Genomic DNA, 20,031 nt, shown 5'->3' with positions numbered 1-20,031 from the left:
CTACAAAGGACGCAAACTCATCCTTTTTTATGGCTGCATAGTATTCCATGGTGTATATGTGCCACATTTTCTTAATCCAGTCTGTCACTGATGGACATTTGGGTTGATTCCAAGTCTTTGCTATTGTGAATAGTGCCGCAATAAACATACGTGTGCATGTGTCTTTGTAGTAGCATAATTTATAATCCTTTGGGTATATACCCAGTAGTGGGATGGCTGGGTCATATGGTACATCTAGTTCTAGATCCTTGAGGAATCGCCATACTGTTTTCCATAATGGTTGAACTAGTTTACAATCCCACCAACAGTGTAAAAGTGTTCCTATTTCTCCACATCCTCTCCAGCACCTGTTGTTTCCTGACTTTTTAATGATTGCCATTCTAACTGGTGTGAGATGGTATCTCATTGTGGTTTTGATTTGCATTTCTCTGATGGCGAGTGATGATGAGCATTTTTTCATGTGTCTGCTGGCTGTGTGAATGTCTTCTTTTGAGAAATGTCTGTTCATATCCTTTCCCCACTTTTTGATGGGGTTGTTTGTTTTTTTCTTGTATATTTGTTTGAGTTCTTTGTAGATTCTGGAAATTAGCCCTTTGTCAGATGAGTAGATTGCAAAAATTTTCTCCCATTCTGTAGGTTGCCTGTTCACTCTGATGGTAGTTTCTTTTGCTGTGCAGAAGCTCTTTAGTTTAATTAGATCCCATTTGTCAATTTTGGCTTTTGCTGCCGTTGCTTTTGGTGTTTTAGACATGAAGTCCTTGCCCATGCCTATGTCCTGAATGGTACTACCTAGATTTTCTTCTAGGGTTTTTATGGTATTAGGTCTAACATTTAAGTCTCTAATCCATCTTGAATTAATCTTCGTATAAGGAGTAAGGAAAGGATCCAGTTTCAGCTTTCTACTTATGGCTAGCCAATTTTCCCAGCACCATTTATTAAATAGGGAATCCTTTCCCCATTTCTTGTTTTTCTCAGGTTTGTCAAATATCAGATGGTTGTAGATGTGTGGCATTATTTCTGAAGGCTCCGTTCTGTTCCATTGGTCTATATCTCTGTTTTGGTACCAGTACCATGCTGTTTTGGTTACTGTAGCCTTGTAGTATAGTTTGAAGTCAGGTAGCGTGACGCCTCCGGCTTTGTCCTTTTGACTTAGGATTGTCTTGGCAATGCGGGCTCTTTTTTGGTTCCATATGAACTTTAAAGCAGTTTTTTCCAATTCGGTGAAGAAACTCATTGGTAGCTTGATGGGGATGGCATTGAATCTATAAATAACCTTGGGCAGTATAGCCATTTTCACGATATTGATTCTTCCTATCCATGAGCATGGTATGTTCTTCCATTTGTTTGTGTCCTCTTTTATTTCACTGAGCAGTGGTTTGTAGTTCTCCTTGAAGAGGTCGTTTACATCCCTTCTAAGTTGGATTCCTAGGTATTTTATTCTCTTTGAAGCAATTGTGAATGGAAGTTCGTTCCTGATTTGGCTCTCTGCTTGTCTGTTACTGGTGTATAAGAATGCTTGTGATTTTTGCACATTAATTTTGTATCCTGAGACTTTGCTGAAGTTGCTTATCAGCTTAAGAAGATTTTGGGCTGGGACGATGGGGTTTTCTAAATACACAATCATGTCATCTGCAAACAGGGACAATTTGACTTCTTCTTTTCCTAACTGAATACCCTTGATTTCTTTCTCTTGCCTGATTGCCCTAGCCAGAACTTCCAACACTATGTTGAATAGGAGTGGTGAGAGAGGGCATCCCTGTCTTGTGCCAGTTTTCAAAGGGAACTTTTCCAGTTTTTGCCCATTCAGTATGATATTAGCTGTGGGTTTGTCATAAATAGCTCTTATTATTTTGAGGTACGTTCCATCAATACCGAATTTATTGAGCGTTTTTAGCATGAAGGGCTGTTGAATTTTGTCAAAAGCCTTTTCTGCATCTATTGAGATAATCATGTGGTTCTTGTCTTTGGTTCTGTTGATATGCTGGATTACGTTGATTGATTTGCGAATGTTGAACCAGCCTTGCATCCCAGGGATGAAGCCCACTTGATCATGGTGGATAAGCTTTTTGATGTGCTGCTGAATCCGGTTTGCCAGGATTTTATTGAGGATTTTTGCATCGATGTTCATCAGGGAGATTGGTCTAAAATTCTCTTTTTTTGTTGTGTCTCTGCCAGGCTCTGGTATCAGGATGATGCTGGCCTCATAAAATGAGTTAGGGAGGATTCCCTCTTTTTCTATTGATTGGAATAGTTTCAGAAGGAATGGTACCAGCTCCTCCTTGTACCTCTGGTAGAATTCAGCTGTGAATCCATCTGGTCCTGGGCTTTTTTTGGTGGGCAGGCTATTAATTGTTGCCTCAATTTCAGAGGCTGCTATTGGTCTATTCAGGGATTCAACTTCTTCCTGGTTTAGTCTTGGAAGAGTGTACGTGTCCAGGAAATTATCCATTTCTTCTAGATTTTCTAGTTGATTTGCGTAGAGGTGTTTATAGTATTCTCTGATGGTAGTTTGTATTTCTGTGGGGTCGGTGGTGATATCCCCTTTATCATTTTTTATTGCGTCTATTTGATTCCTCTCTCTTTTCTTCTTTATTAGCCTTGCTAGCGGTCTGTCAATTTTGTTGATCTTTTCAAAAAACCAACTCCTGGATTCATTGATTTTTTGGAGGGTTTTTTGTGTCTCTATCTCCTTCAGTTCTGCTCTGATCTTAGTTATTTCTTGCCTTCTGCTAGCTTTTGAATGTGTTTGCTCTTGCCTCTCTAGTTCTTTTAATTGTGATGTTAGAGTGTCAATTTTAGATCTTTCCTGCTTTCTCTTGTGGGCACTTAGTGCTATAAATTTCCCTCTACACACTGCTTTAAATGTGTCCCAGAGATTCTGGTATGTTGTATCTTTGTTCTCATTGGATTCAAAGAACATCTTTATTTCTGCTTTCATTTCGTTATGTACCCAGTAGTCATTCAGGAGCAGGTTGTTCAGTTTCCATGTAGTTGAGCGGTCTTGATTGAGTTTCTTAGTCCTAAGTTCTAGTTTGATTGCACTGTGGTCAGAGAGACAGTTTGTTATAATTTCTGTTCTTTTACATTTGCTGAGGAGTGCTTTACTTCCAATTATGTGGTCAATTTTGGAATAAGTGTGATGTGGTGCTGAGAAGAATGTATATTCTCTTGACTTGGGGTGGAGAGTTCTATAGATGTCTATTAGGTCCACTTGGTGCAGAGATGAGTTCAATTCCTGGATATCCTTGTTAACTTTCTGTCTCGTTGATCTGTCTAATGTTGACAGTGGAGTGTTGAAGTCTCCCATTATTATTGTATGGGAGTCTAAGTCTCTTTGTAAGTCTCTAAGGACTTGCTTTATGAATCTGGGTGCTCCTGTATTGGGTGCATATATATTTAGGATAGTTAGCTCTTCCTGTTGGATTGATCCCTTTACCATTATGTAATGGCCTTCTTTGTCCCTTTTGATCTTTGATGGTTTAAAGTCTGTTTTATCAGAGACTAGGATTGCAACTCCTGCTTTTTTTTGTTCTCCATTTGCTTGGTAGATCTTCCTCCATCCCTTTATTTTGAGCCTATGTATGTCTCTGCATGTGAGATGGGTCTCCTGAAGACAGCAGACTGATGGGTCTTGACTCTTTATCCAGTTTGCCAGTCTGTGTCTTTTAATTGGAGCATTTAGTCCATTTACATTTAAGGTTAATATTGTTATGTGTGAACTTGATCCTGCCATTATGATATTAACTGGTTATTTTGCTCATTAGTTGCTGCAGTTTCTTCCTAGGCTCGATGGTCTTTACATTTTGGCATGTTTTCGCAGTGGCTGGTACCGGTTGTTCCTTTCCATGTTTAGGGCTTCCTTCAGGGTCTCTTGTAAGGCAGGCCTGGTGGTGACAAAATCTCTAAGCATTTGCTTATCTGTAAAGAATTTTATTTCTCCTTCACTTATGAAACTTAGTTTGGCTGGATATGAAATTCTGGGTTTAAAATTCTTTTCTTTAAGAACGTTGAATATTGGCCCCCACTCTCTTCTGGCTTGTAGAGTTTCTGCCGAGAGATCTGCTGTCAGTCTGATGGGCTTCCCTTTGTGGGTAACCCGACCTTTCTCTCTGGCTGCCCTTAAGATTTTTTCCTTCATTTCAACTTTGGTGAATCTGGCAATTATGTGTCTTGGAGTTGCTCTTCTGGAGGAGTATTTTTGTGGCGTTCTCTGTATTTCCTGAATTTGAATGTTGGCCTGCCCTGCTAGGTTGGGGAAGTTCTCCTGGATGATATCCTGTAGAGTGTTTTCCAATTTGGTTCCATTTTCCCCCTCACTTTCAGGCACCCCAATCAGACGTAGATTTGGTCTTTTTACATAATCCCATACTTCTTGCAGGCTTTGTTCATTTCTTTTTCTTCTTTTTTCTTTTGGTTTCTCTTCTCGCTTCATTTCATTCATTTGATCCTCCATCGCTGATACTCTTTCTTCCAGTTGATCGAGTCGGTTACTGAAGCTTGTGCATTTGTGACGTATTTCTCGTGTCATGGTTTTCATCTCTGTCATTTCGTTTATGACCTTCTCTGCATTAATTAGTCTAGCTGTCAATTCTTCCACTCTTTTTTCAAGATTTTTAGTTTCTTTGCGCTGGGTACGTAATTCCTCCTTTAGCTCTGAGAGGTTTGATGGACTGAAGCCTTCTTCTCTCATCTCATCAAAATCATTCTCTGACCAGCTTTGATCCATTGCTGGCGATGGGCTGTGCTCCTTTGCAGGAGGAGATGCGCTCTTATTTTTTGAATTTCCAGCTTTTCTGCCCTGCTTTTTCCCCATCTTTGTGGTTTTATCTGTCTCTGGTCTTTGATGATGGTGACGTACTGATGGGGTTTTGATATAGGTGTCCTTCCTGTTTGATAGTTTTCCTTCTGACAGTCAGGACCCTCAGCTATAGGTCTGTTGGAGATTGCTGGAGGTCCACTCCAGACCCTGTTTGCCTGGGTGTCAGCAGCAGAGGTTGCAGAAGATAGAATATTGCTGAACAGCGAGTGCACCTGTCTGATTCTTGCTTTGGAAGCTTCCTCTCAGGGGTGTACTCCACCCTGTGAGGTGTGGGGTGTCAGACTGCCCCTAGTGGGGGATGTCTCCCAGTTAGGCTACTCAGGGTTCAGTGACCCACTTGAGCAGGCAGACTGCCCCTTCTCAGATCTCAACCTCCGTGTTGGGAGATCCACTGCTCTCTTCAAAGCTGTCAGACAGAGTCGTTCGCGTCTGGTCAGGCCTCTGCTGCTTGAGCTGAGTCCTGTCCCCAGAGGCGGAGTCTACAGAGACAGGCAGGTTTCCTTGAGCTGCTGTGAGCTCCACCCAGTTCGAGCTTCCCAGCGGCTTTATTTACCTACTTAAGCCTCAGCGATGGTGGGTGCCCCTCCCCCAGCCTCGCTGCCGCCTTGCGGTTAGATTGCCGCAGACTGCTGTGTTAGCAAGGAGGGAGGCTCCCTGGGCGTGGGACCCTCCCGGCCAGGTGTGGGATATAATCTCCGGTGTGCCGGTGTTACAGCGCAGTATTGGGGTGGGAGTTACCCGATTTTCCAGGTGTTGTGTGTCTCAGTTCCCCTGGCTAGGAAAAGGGACTCCCTTCCCCCTCGCGCTTCCCAGGTGAGGCGATGCCTCGCCCTGCTTCAGCTCTGGCTGGTCGGGCTGCAGCAGCTGACCAGCACCGATTGTCCGGCACTCCCGAGTGAGATGACCCCAGTGCCTCAGTTGAAAATGCAGAAATCACCGGTCTTCTGTGTCGCTCGCGCTGGGAGATGGAGACTGAAGCTGTTCCTATTCGGCCATCTTGCTCCGCCCCCTCCTGTTTTGTTTTTTTATCATACATTGACATAAGAATCTTTGTGCTGTAGCAGAAAGAACACTGTTAGTACATCTAGGTTCTAGTCCTGGCTCATCAATTCCTGTGAGCTTGCATGGGCCACATAACCTGTTATAACATAAGTTTATTCATCTGAAAATGAGCTACCGTACCGGAGTGTGGGAAGAGATAGATGAAAAGCACTTTATGAATTATAAAACACCAAACAAAACATCATTATATTGCCTCTATTAACTGTCATGTAAAGGAATTTAAAATTGGGATCTTCACATTACAAATATGATTGACTTTTAAATCCATCTGTTGAAGGAACACATCTCATATCAAATAAGGGCTGGTATGTGCTTGAGGCCATAGAGAATAATTTATATAAAGACCTCCATTTTAAAGGGATTTAGGAGTAAAAGTAGACAAAATGAAAATCAATGTACGTTTCTAATGGCAAATGTTTATACAAATTAATCTCATGTTTCCCTTATATATTTATAAAATTAGTATTTTTTAAATGCAAAAATAAACTTTATAATGTCCTATGTATGATACTGTTTAGTTGTGGAACATTTATGAATGACTTAGAATTTCAAAATTCATAAACTTGAACTTAATTTTTTTAGTTCCTAGACTATGGGAAAGAATGTACTAAACACATTTGCCAAAGATGTGAATTATGACCTTTGTGAATTTTCTTCTTTCTATGAAACCTTGACTCACTTGGGACAGCAAAATCGGTCAAACCCATCTCACTGAACTGAGTCATAATGAATGCATCTGTTTCTAACCTTTCCTGGCTTCCCCTGACTTAGTGAACAAGGAGAGAGCTAAATCCTGAATCTCCTTTAGTGTCCCTGCTTTTCCTGCCTTAACAAGCTGCAAATCATTTGCTTCTTTTTAAATAAGCCTTGTGCCTCTACTTCTTTGTTCTCCTTTCTTTTGCACAGGCCATGCAGGACGCGTTGGCAGACCTTCCAGAATGGTATGGAATAAAAGGCATGCAAGCCCACTGGATCGGGGACTGTGTGGGCTGCCACCTGGACTTCACATTAAAGGTGATCAAGTGATAGCAGCTCCAGCAATTCATGCTTACAAATCTCCTCTACATTTGGGACTCATTGAGTAAACCAGCAACTTGGGACTCCCCAGCAGCACAGTCCAAACATGCACAATTTTAAATTTTCTAGTAGCCACATTTTTTAAAAGTGCAAAGAACAGATGAGATGAATTTTAATAACATATTTTATTTAACCCATTATAACAAAAATGATTCCATTTCACGATGGGCTCAATAAAAAATGATTTATTAAAAAGAGTTTACATTTTAGTACAGTCTTTGAAATCCATATTCTACATTTATAGTACATACTAGCCATATTTCAAGTGCTGTGATTCATAGCCACATATTGCTACTGGCTACCATGTTGGACAGCACAGACACAGAGGGTCTTTAGGGGTCCATGAACTCCCTGAAATTTTATGTACAAAGTGTTTGTGTGGGCATTTTCCTGAGCAATGGGTCCATTACTCTCATTGTAGTCTCCAAGGGGATCATGTCACAAAGCAGATTAAAAGCCAAGGAAGCAGAAGCTAACTGTAGCACCATTTCAAAACTAGATGGACTTAGAGCTTAGGGATTGTGTTTGAAACTGCTGTGGAAACACTGCTGAAAGGTCACAATATAGGGCCCACCTGTTCTGGAAGGGGCCCCTAAAACTTCTCTCTTTGTCTCTAATGACAAGAGAGTTGTTCTGTTGCTGTTTTTTTACCTGGGTGGTCTTTTTTTATCCTTCAGATTTCTCATTCTGTCATCAAGATTTTATGCTCTGTTCATTTAGCGCCAAACCTGCCCTCACCTTTGTTCCAGTCAAAAACCTTTAGGAGGAGGAAGCAGCAGCTGAGACAAAGTTGGCCTTCCTTTCTAGACTCTTGCATACTGACAGCCATACCTGGTGTCTGCAAGCACCTGCCGCTTGCCACTGAGCTCATAATTCCCTGTGCAACCTCCTCACAAAAGTGATCCAACGTACTCCAACTGCCAACATGGAAAGCCTCCCATAAGGGAGTGTGTACTTTGGAAACATTTCAGTAACAAATCCTGGACTGAGCTTTTCCTCTTACTGCTTTCCCAAGAAGGTGACGAGAGTTCTGAAATTCAGTCCTGCCATGACTTTTGTTTAAATGTGCAAGGCCATCTCTTTCAGGGCCTTTGCATTAGCCTAAGTCTGGTCCTCATGTCAAAGGCCTTTGCTTCTTAACTAGCGTTTGGTGTGGGTCTCTGGGCCTGCCGGCTACTATGTGTGGAATATCTTCTACACTTTCTTCTTTGCCCAACATTTTACTATGAACATGTTTTTATCTCCATTCCTGGACCCACCTGAAAATGAGATGGGGCAACATAGTGTCTCAGGAAGGAAGCATCTCAGTCCTATAGGGTAGGCCACATCTATGCCTCTGTGCCCCAATTCTGACTCCATAGGTGACACCTAATTGGCACTTAGGCCATGTGGTAGACTGTATTTAGCTCATCATTGGCACTCTGTCAATGTGTTTGAATAAATGAAGGAAGTAGCACCTGTCCATTCTGTGTCCTCCATGTCTGTCATATTAATTGGCACTCAGTAGATGGCTAATGTGTGCGTCTTTCTTAGAAAGCGTTTTAACCAGCTCTTGGGACTCATAGTCATGAACTCAGCTCAGGCCATCTTTTCTCTCTTCAAAACAGTAATAACCTTGGCACCTGTTTTTCTTGTTAGAAAAGTAGATGCCTTTATTTATTTTTTTCTACTCTACCCTTATATCCTTGAAGAAAATACAGCTTCTTTCTTAGAACACAAACAATGTAACACTAATAGTTATTTTTGATTTGTGAACAAAGGAGCCAGAAAAGCCAGGAAAGTGTCTTTCTGAGCATTCTTGGACCACCTGCAACTTGAGAATGCCTGCATGCCCGGTGTGGGGCAAGTGGTAGGAGTTGTTTCTGAAAAAGGAACTGTGATCCTCTTCTCAGCTTCTGCCAGGCACCATCTCAATCCCCACACCCCTGGCCCAGTGGTCAGAGCTGTGGTCACTGTTGGGGAATGAGGAGGGAAGGGGAAGGGGATACAGTTAGGGAGCAACACAGCCCAAAGGGAGAACTGAGAAATGACGTCACTCTTCTTTCCTACCACCAGGTTCATGGTCAAGCCACGGGAGAAAAGCTGACTGCCTATACGGCCACCCCTGAAGCCATTTATGGCACCTCCCATGTGGCCATCTCGCCCAGCCACAGACTCCTACATGGGCACAGCTCTCTGAAGGAAGCCTTGAGGATGGCTCTTGTCCCTGGCAAAGGTGAGTTGGCAAGTTACGGCTCAGGTGGTAGGATTGCTACCTTACGTTTGGATGGCGCCTCCCAGAGTTCAAGGTCCTTTCCTGTATATCATCTTGCGTGGGTCATTCTTTGCCTTAGCCTTACTTTTTGTTTTTATTTTGAAACATGAGGATAAAAAAGAGCTCTGAAAATCTTTTTATTACTCCTGGTTTCTCCATGAGTTACTAGTTTGTCTGTGTCTTGAGCTTCTGATTGAAAGTGCAGCTCTCTCCCTTTCAATATAATCTAAAGTTCTTTTCTCCTAGTTATAAATTAAGAAAAGATATAGGAATCTATTCTATTAGGAATAGAATCTTCTCCTAATTTATAATTTCACCATAAAATAAAGCTACACTGTCAGAGACCAGAGGGAAGCCAGTAAGAATGAGAGCAAACTTTTCAAACTTAATTTTATTGTTTTAAAGAATTCATGTGGTCATCTGAGCAGCGTCTTGCTCCATACAGATTTTTAACATACCTGCTTTATGAATGGATCAAGCTGACTTAGAATCGGCATATCAAGTTGTACTTGGTCCCTGAAGATTTGAAGATTCTGTGGTTGCAAGCAACAGAATCCATCTCTGACTAACCCAGAGGAAAAGGGGAACACATTGGAAGGCTGTGGGGAAGACCGTTGCTAGAGGAACAGCTGAAGCCAGTCCAAAAGAAGACTTGGAGAGTGCAGCCCTGAGAGTTTGGGGAGCAGGAACTCACAGACAGTCCCCTGAATGCCACTGTCAGTAATTCTGCTCTAACCCCACCTTCAGTGCCTGAAGCACTTGGTTCAAGATTCCTCTCACAGGGAAAGGTGTTTGACTGGTATAACGGGGGCCCCCAGCCTCTTTCTTGGCAAAGGGAGGCCAGGCACCTTCCTTGGTAGACCACAGAGATTGTCCCCAGGGAGGGAGGGGGAGCTCTGCAAAACAAACTTGAGGGCTCTTACCAGAGAAAGGGATATGAAGCCTGGGTAGGTGAAAAGTCCATTCTAAGTTAGAAATAAGTCTCTGCAGTAATTTAAATATTTCCACAAATATCTCATCCCTATTCTCTTTCATGACTATAAACTTCAACCCAAAGTATACAATCTGAATTATTGGGGTCTGAAATAGCATTTGACTAAAAAAATGTTTTGGATGATGATATTAAGTTGCCATCTTTGAAATGACCAGAATGAAACACTGCCTAATACTAGGTTGGAGAGATAGACAATGTCATCCCAATTTCTCTCTGCTTATGACTTTAATTGTTTACTTAGACCATTAAAGCTGGTTTCAAATCAGTGAGCACTTTCTAAAGAGCCTGCTGCGTGCACTCTTGGTGGGGCATAGATGAGACATTCCAGTCTTAACTGGATGCCCCTGGGAGGCAGAACAGAGGACAGCCAGACGCTTATGCCACTCACCCCACACAAGGCAGATGTCACCCCTCAGTTTCACCTCTTTGTGATATGCATTGAAATAGAGAAAAGAGTCTTTTGAGTTAAAATTTCTATGTGTGCTTATAAAGACCAATCTAGCTATCTCTCTCAGGTTTATTTTCTCTACTTGCTCAAAAGAAAAACTGGATACTTTTCAACTGTTTAGTTTAAAGGGAAATCTCATAGTTTTTACTCTCATGAGCAATTTGATATTCCTTGAGGGGTATGGTGGCTGAATAATGTCTAAAATTGAAGAACTAAAACATGGAAACATCTCTAGCCCTTACATTTTCTCTTATGGCTAATTTGGGGACACAAATGAAAATAAGGGGATATTAATAGGGGAGCTATAATTTGTTAAGGAGCTAGCAAATTATAGAGGATGGAGTTCCTGAGATGAAAGGCACTGTATACCTTCAAAACATTTTCATATGTAGGAAATTAAGAAATTTTTTTAGTACATGCAGACAGCACTGTTTTCATGACCACATGGATATCGACACACCTGACCTGGCCTCGTCGTTTCATTTTGGCAAATTTAGTGCCAAGTGTAATGTTTCATTTGAAGGGCTCATTATTTTCTCCCCTCTTTTTAATAATCTCTGAAATTGTTCCAAATGGAACATTACACTTGGCAATAAAATTTTCCAATTCTAATTTTCAGAGTAGAAATATTATTTTTGCAGATGTCAATGTATTCAAAATCGCTGGATTAATTTGCACATCAAGTCCCTGGATTTTGACATCATAGTCACAGAAGGCCAGTACAGTGCATTGAGTGTAATTCACCAAAAGGTGAATTCAGATTACCCTAGGAATGTATGATTTATGCTTCTTCTGGCTTTTGGGATTACATTTTAAACCAGGATGTTGTATCACTGCTGTCATTTACCATTGCTGACCACCTCATTTTTTTCATCGAATGTCAGGTTTTAAGGATGATTTGTGTTAAAGCAGTGACCACTGAGTGTCATGGAAGTGCACAGTTGTGACTAAATTTATCATTTGCAGGAGTTTCAGTTCTCAAACATGAGCTCCTGTTGTTGCTAAGTTTATTTCTACATATCAGCTCCTGATTTGGCCTAAGATGACCAAGATTCTGGTCCTAGATCCATCCATGTGACTTAAGGAAGGTCACATAAGCTTTGTAAGTTTAGCCTTCTTGTCAGAGCACATAATGGGGCTGCCAGCTAAGGTGGTCTTGGAGGACCTTGTGGGTAGAGAAGGAGGCCCAAGGGGCCCTGTGGAGGCGAGTGACCCATGTGGCCAGGGCGATGCTAGAGTGGTAGGCCGGCTGACCCCATTAATTGTGGAAAGAGATGGCGAGGCCCCCAGAACGGCAGGGGTCAGGATGGAGGGAGGGAACCGATCTGAGAGGTCTGTGGAAAGCTGCAAGGGTGGAGGATCCCCAGATGATTCCTTGATTTCTAGCCTGGCCAACTGGGTTGCTGATGTTATTGGCTAAATGAACTGTTTTTACTTAGCATCCTTAATTTGGCACAGATTCCTTTAAGAGAGGAAAAAAAAAGCAAGGTGCTCCCCTAGAGCTCTTGAAATTTAGTTTATTTCCATAATCATTGACGTCGCCTCCTTTTCTCAGCTGACCAAATCTGACTTAAGTCATGTTATGTAAGCTCTGATTTGATAGGAACTAGAAACCATAAAAGGCATCAATGGGGAAATATCATCAGAGTTCTAGAAGCTGTTCTGTCTTTTCCTGAAATCTTTTCTTACATTCCTAATATTAAAATATTCAAACCCTGGGGCTTTGGAACCACACATTTCAGCTCTGAGTCACCGACTATCTACACAATATATTTTTTGCTGAAGGGACAGATGAGGTCTCTCTAAAGGACAACTTGGAACTCTGTTGTTATTGACACATTACAGGCACTTTAGAGAGCAAGAGCCTCCCTGGAAGCCCCAGAACATTAAGTAATAATTAATTACTCACTGTTGTTTTGCTCTTGTCTCCATAGCATCGGTATGAGGTGAGGACAAAGGGTGAGAGCAGATCTGTAATTCTGGGGTAATGGTTTGGTTTTCCATCAAACTGTTTCAAGTAGAATTCTTTGATGTTATGTGAAGGGAAAAGCTTGTGTGCTCAAAAAATCTGGAATAAACAAAAATAAACAGGTATCTTTGCTTTGGACTTCTCAGAATCTTTGCTGTGCTAATGTGCACTGCAACTGTCTGAGAGAGGAAGTCATAGGCAACACTTGTCACACCCACTTGACCACCGAGCCCTGTTTCCATGAAGTATGCCTAGGAACTAGTTATATGGACTGCTGCCTTGGTGAACACCAAATAAAAGTCATTTGTCTGTTTTTCCAGAGGGTGGGAGAGACGGCCTTGTTTGCAGTGGGTGCCTTGAGAGTGAAGGACAGATACCTTTTTGTCTAATGTTTTCTTTGTAATTACTAAAGTGTTTTGCTGTTATCTAACTACTATGGGAAATGCTTCAGTTTCTTCAGATTTCGGGATTCCTGCATCACATCACTAGCACAGGAGTGATTGCTGAACACATTAGTAATTACAAAGGAAACACGAGAAATATGGAGAACACTAGAGACCTATTCAGGAACTTTGATTTTAATTATGTTGTTTCTAGGAAATAGATTTTGACCAGGTATAGCATGTGAGCTGCTACCATGCATTCCTTGCAAATCTGCTATTATTTAAGTTCAAAGACCAATTTTTTGTCCTACCTGAAAAGCTGGTATAATGTAACTTTTCTGTGTAATAAAAAGCAGTTCAACTCTTCAAGCAGTACACTACATTTTTTCGTGTTACTTTCTTTTGTAACAACTGAGCATAGCATATAATAACCTACTTAATATATAGAATTCCATGGTTTTTAATATAGTCACAAATGTATACAACCATCCCCACAGTCAATTTTAGAACATTTTCGTCATCCTAGAAATCTCAGACCCTCTGGCAGTCATCCCTCCCCAATTCTTGCCTCATCTCCAGCCCTAGGCAATCACTAATCTACCATCTGTCTCCATAGATCTGCCTCTTCTGGACATTTCATGTAAATGGAATCAAATATAATATTTGTCATCTTATTGTCTGGCTCCTTTCACTTAGCATAATGTTTTCTTTCCTTTTTATTTCCAAGTAATACTTCATTGTATGGCTAGGCCACATTTTATTTATCCATTTTATTAATTGACAGGCATTTGGGTTATTTCTACTTTTTTACTATTAATATTATGAATTCTATGAACATTAATAAAGATTTGTGTGCGGATGTATGTTTTTATTTCTTTGGCAATATACCTAGGGGTAGAATTGCTGGGCCATGAAGTTTAAGGAACTGCCAGACTATTTTCCAAAGTGGCTTCACCATTTTACATTCCCACCAGCAGTGTATGAGAATTCCAGTTTCTCCACATCATTACCAGCTCTTCTTATTGTTTGTGATCATTTTGATTATGGTCATCCTTGTGGATATGACGTGGTATCTCAGTGTAGTTTTAATTTGCATTTCCCTGATGGCTCACATTGTCAAGCATCTTTTCATGTGTTTATTGACCATTTATATGTCTTCTTTGGGGAAATGTCTATTCAGTTCTCTTGCCCCTTTTAAAAAATTCATTTTCATTTTAATTTTTATTTTTAGTTTGTCTTATTATTATTTTAACCATTTTTATATATTTATATAGATACTAGTCTCTTATCAGATATGTAATTTACTCAGTTGTCTTCCACTTCTGAGAGTTTGTCTTCATGGTGCCCTTTGAAGCACAAGTTTTTCGTTTTGATGAAATTCAGTTTATCTATTTTTTCTTTTGTTGCTTTTGCTTTTGGTGATAACTAAAACGCCATTGCCTAATAAAAGTCCACAAAGATTTATGCGTATTTTATTTTCTAAGAGTTTTATAGTTTTAGATCTTACAATTGGATCTTTAATCCATTTGGAGTTAATTTTTATATATGGCATGAAGTAAGGGTCCAACTTCTTTCTTTTGCACATGGTCATGTTACTTTTTAACTCCCGTTCCCACATTATCTTAAAAATCGGGCTGCTTCTGCCTCTTTATTTTCTGGTCTTCACTTACAGGAAACATTTCTGTGTTTTTATGCAGGCTTCACAATTGTTTTTTAATTGTGAAGAATAATTAAATCATTATTTTTTAAATCCTTACATAATGTCCTATCAACTCAATGTACCTTAATATCCTAAGTCTTTCCCATCATGTTGAACACTGGGCTTTTTTCGTGTTTGGGGCTATTATGGAGATAACTGCTGTGACCATTTATGTCCACATGGCTCTTTGCTTCATAGAATTTTCCTTAGGAGATATTTCCAAGTGTGAGGTTTTTTTGGTCAAAGGTTGCAAACATTTTTCTATTTTTCTATTTTCTATTTCTATTTCTACACGGTTTCTGAAAGGACTATATCAGTTTATAGTGCCATATCCCGTGATGTATGCATTTCACAGTGACTTCACAAACATTAGTGTCACCTTGCTAAAACGTTTTGGTAACTTATCAGATATAAAATGATAATACTTCAAGATCACTCTTTTTAAAAACCAATTCGTTTTTTAAAGTCCAAATAATATACATATGTTATACGAAAAGTTAAAGAGTACTAACAATAACAAGAACAGTAAAAGCAGCTTCCTTACCCAAACACTTTTATTTTAGGTATATGTTACTTAGAATATAAGTTTGGTGGCTATGACAGAGGCTTAGATAAACAGCAGTTTATTCTACCCACATGAAACTCTTGAGCATGTGTGATAAGTCTACTTTGTGAGGTGGTTAGGGCAGTGATCCTCTGTCTTGTCTTCCTGCTCTGCCCTTCTAGAGTTTTGTCCTTCTCTGTGTTTCTAAGTTGCTCTACACTTGATCTGCATTCCAGTGAAGTAAGAAGTGGGGAAGGGTGGGGAGAAGGGCATGCTCCTTCCCTTTGAGGCCGTGATCTAACAGTTGCTTCTGCATATCCTACATGGCCACACCTAGCTGCAAGGGAGGCTGAACAGTGCTTCCATTAGCTAAACACAACAGCCATGTGTCCAACTCAACATTGTATTGCTGAGTCAGAAGAGGAGGCAGGTACAGGGGTTAACTGGTAGTCTGTGCCACCCACTGTTATTCTGGCATTGACGTCCCTGTCTGTATGCCTGTCCATATGCCATATATGCTTATACTGCTGTCTTTTGATTCACCAGTTCTAGATGTTACCTATTGACTTTTATTCTACCACCCCTCACCTCCCAGCCTCCTGATAGCATCATATAATTGCAAAATTTGAAAATACACCTTTCTTCTTTGAGAAAAAATAGTGTGGAGGCCGGGTGCAATGGCTCATGTCTGTAATCCCAGCACTTTGGGAGGCAGAGACAGGCAGATCATCTGAGGTCAGGAGTTCGAGACCAGCCTGGCCAACATGGTGAAACCCCATCTCTACTAAAAAGACAAAAATTAGTCGGGTGTGGTAGCATGCACCTGTAATCCCAGAATTACAGGCACCAGAATTGCTTGAACCTGGGAGGCAGAGGTTGCAGTGAGCTGAGATCACATCGCTGTACTGTAGCCTGGGTGACAGAGTGGGACCCCGTCTCCAAAAAACAAAAGAAAAGAAAAGATAGTGTAGGATCAGAAATACAGGTCTCTACTTTGAGAAGTGAGTCTGCACTCAGCCAGCTCCAGCAACAGGTATCTCCCAGCTAATACATCTGTACCATGGGTGCTGGCTGGAGACCCGTGGGGGTTGTATTTCACTGTTACCCTACCATATCTCATTCTGTGCTTCCTGACACCCAAGGTGATGAAAGATAAGGGCTGATTTAGATGCCTATAGTCAATCATTACTCGTTGAAATACAGACCCTGGCTAGGCACAGTGGTTCTCACCTGTAATTCTAGCACTTTGGGAGGCGAAAATGGTAGGATTGTGTGAGTCCATTTGTTTGAGACCAGCCTGGGCAACATAGGGAGATCCTGGCTCTACAAAAAAAAAAAAAAAAAAAAATAGCTAGGTTTGGTGGTGTACACCTGTGGTTCCAGCTACTCAGGAAGGTGAGGTGGGAGGATCAGGGTGAGACCCTATTTCTAAATAAATAAATATCTTAAAAATAATTAAATATAGATCTAATTCTTAGGCTTATTTTAATTTCGGGGTTTGCAAAGTAGATAATTACATGAAGGCTTAAAACATGGCAAGTATTATAAATAGTAAGAATTCATAAGTTATAACTGTTAATTGCTTATTTTGTAAATTAAGTCAAGTGAACTCACTAATTGTCTACCATCTGTCATCTCTTCTTCCGTTGGGTCTTTACTTAGGTCATTATGCTTCCAACTCTCCATAAATTCACATATATGCACGTATGGCGTATCTCCTTGTTATAGTAGTTGTAATACACTTCATTTAAGATGATAGAGTGTTTGCTGAGTGTAGTGGCTCCTGCCTGTAATCCCAGCGCTTTGGGAGTCTGAGGTGGGAGGACCACTTGAGACCAGGAATTTTAGACCAGCCTGGGCAACATAGCAAGACCCCCATCTCTACCAAAAAAAAAAAATTTTATATATATATAAATGTAAAATAAGATGTTATTTTAAATAACATAATACAATGTTAGAACAATACCTGTAATACAGTTATTGTGTTGTAACATAATACAATAATATAATGTTAGAGTAAATCCAAATTAAGTGTTTTATTAGGGCCACATAAATATTGTTCACAACTGAGCCAAATACATTTTCCTTTTTATATAACTTTTTATTTTTCCTAAAGTTCATAATGTCTTCATTTTTCTTTCATTTACTTTATATTCTTTGAATTTCTAGCTAAGTCTTCCTGTACACTCCCCATATTTCTTTGAAACTCCTCTAGTGCAGTTTTCTGTACATTCCAACCTGCCAGGTAATCTATCAATTTCCTTATTTTCCCAGAGATGCTTCCCAGGGCACTGTGTACTGCTCAGATATGACCTGGTCATTCTCCAGACCTCTGCTGCAACCTGGTCTCTTAGAACTTCCCTCTGTCTTTGTTCTTTGAGTGTCCTCATACTTTTTTCTTTGCTAGATCCCTTGTTTCCTGGATCCTATGTCTGTCCCTTCCTTGATTTGCCCCTTCATTTTGCTGGAACACATTCTCCAGTATCTCCTAAGAAAAAGGTAAGTGGGTAGGAACTCTTTTGTCTTAGGATATCTGGAAATCTCTTCCCTCCTTTCTGTTCATTTTCTACTCCCTCCCCACTTCCCTCTTCAAGTGTTATGATGGTTTGGAATTTCTGATGTCCCTGGTTTCACTATAGATAGACTTTGTGTTTCTCATCATCTGTATATTTGAGGTATTTTTCAAAAGGAAAAGACGGTGATGGGAATGTCATTACTCTACCATCTGGAAAGCAAAAATGCTTTTTCGAATTTCATGAGCATGGAAGAACATTTTCTCATGGGCGTATTTAATCTTTCGATTATTCACTGGTGTGAATTATCTACAAAGGACAACTTCTTTAACAATTAGCACAAAGCACAGAAGTTCTAGTGCTTATTTTTCTCACTTGTTTCCTCCGAGATTCAGATGGTGGTGGTGTCTCAGCTGAGTGGCATCCACAGTTTATTTGCTCTCATTTTCAGATTGCCTCACGCCCGTGATGGCTGTGAACATGCTCACCCAGCAGGAGGTCCCTGTCGTTATTTTGGCCAGAGCTGACTTGGAAGGCTCTCTGGATTCAAAAATAGGTAAGCAGCTATTAAAATGTAACCACAACAGTATATTTTGCAGATTTAGGATCAAAATACTCCCCTGTTGCTGTCATCTGGAAGAGCTGACTATTGATTCCATGGTCTGATTTGTTTCCTCATAAAAATGAATAGCCCTTCATTTAATCATCCCTTGTTTCAGAACTACATTTTGAAAATAAACTAGGTATATTGCACTTTACTAGTTGCTACTGAGAATAATTAGAAATATCTGACCTACAAATCTTGCCAGTAGAGTTTGTTGTTAAGACTTGTACATATGATATGAGGAACAATGCAGCTCAGATGAAAGTTCAGTTTCAAGACTCATAGAACCATCCCAGGTATACTACCAGCTTTAAAAAAAAAGAAAGAAAGGAAAACTCATAGAACCAACAGCAACTGCTGGGACGGGGGTTCAAATGAAGCACAAATGATCGATGTGGGCTGGGTTTTGGTGAAGGCTTTGTGGAGGAGGCGAACTCGAGCTATTCAAGAAAAGGATTGTGAAACAGCAGTAAAATTGAAGGCATATTTAGAACTGTAAATTGGATGTCCTTGGCAGCCTTACTCATTCGTGAGCGTTCTAAACTATCGTCATGTAACAGGAAGTCTGAGAATGAACAAAGAGAAGGGAACCTAAAGACAGCTTTGTCCAAAATCTGCCTCCTTTAGGACAGACCTGTGCATTTTTCATTACCAACATTCCTACTGTAGGTTCCAGCCAGTCTCCAGAGTCCTGAAACCTTGCAGAGAAAGTTATTTCCACACTATTTCCTAGCACACAGAAGTAGCGTTTCTTCTTAAATTCACATTTTTCCCCTCATAACGCTCAGATCAGTTTTTGATGAAGTTGTTTGAAGAAATGTCAAAGCAGAAAATTCATGTTACTCTCTTCTAACCATTTAAACCTAGAAAGTGTGTTGTTTAAAGAAATAATTCCTTCTGTTACTTTTATGCATTTTATAATTAGTAAAATGTATTAATATAACCAGCTGGGATAAACATAAAGGCAGTTTTTATTGATGTGGCTTTTGGGGGAGTTTTTTGTTTGTTTGTTTGTTTGATATTTTGAATCAGATTACTGACAAAATATTGAGAGTTTTGAAGGAAAAAAATCGGATTTTTTTAGGTGCATATGGAAAACTGTCTCTCCTATTGTCTTGATGTCCCATAGTTTCATAATTAACTTTTTCCAAATGTTTACTTTTTGCCCTCCAAGAAGAACAAGAGCAGAAATAAACAGGAGATAAAGTGGTGTTTTTGCCTCCCACCTGCACTGTTAGAAATATTTCACATTCAACAGAGCGCAACATGACTACCACCATGGCCTGAGGCATTCTTTATACAGCCAAATACATTTTGTGGTTACAGTGTCTCCTTTTAAACATTACTCCTAGTTCTTCCAAATTCTATTTTAGAATGTAGTAAATGACTATTTTCCCTTCTTGAATATGAACAGCTTTTGGTATTATTTATTGCTTGCCATTTGTCCTCATCCTTCAAGTCCACTCAACATTTATTCACTGCATTAGATGCATTTTGTCTATAATCTCAGCTAGAACACTACAGAACTTTTCATCATGTCACAGAGCTTTTCATCATATTTGGGAGCTTTAGAACATGTCTCCCAAACTTTCAACCACTGTTTTAGGGCATTGTTCCGATCTGATTTAAGCACCTTGTGCAATACCCTTAGCTTTATATCTCTCA

At 40.2% G+C, this 20,031-nt stretch overlaps 1 protein-coding gene across 2 annotated transcripts in view; it reads left to right on the top strand.

Moving 5' to 3' along the window:
* LARS2 (leucyl-tRNA synthetase 2, mitochondrial) overlaps positions 1–20,031 on the top strand; it is a 168,205-nt gene that overhangs the window by 86,443 nt on the left and 61,731 nt on the right. For both annotated transcript variants that reach the window (XM_023231307.3, XM_023231306.3), the window contains 3 exons: positions 6,788–6,895; positions 9,014–9,173; positions 18,214–18,318. In XM_023231307.3, the coding sequence (XP_023087075.1) occupies positions 6,788–6,895; positions 9,014–9,173; positions 18,214–18,318 (373 nt within the window). The remainder of the gene's footprint in view (positions 1–6,787; positions 6,896–9,013; positions 9,174–18,213; positions 18,319–20,031) is intronic.

This window comes from Piliocolobus tephrosceles, chromosome 2, assembly GCF_002776525.5.
Source record: "Piliocolobus tephrosceles isolate RC106 chromosome 2, ASM277652v3, whole genome shotgun sequence".
Taxonomy (NCBI): domain Eukaryota; kingdom Metazoa; phylum Chordata; class Mammalia; order Primates; family Cercopithecidae; genus Piliocolobus; species Piliocolobus tephrosceles.
This window is presented reverse-complemented; position numbering and strand designations above follow the sequence as displayed.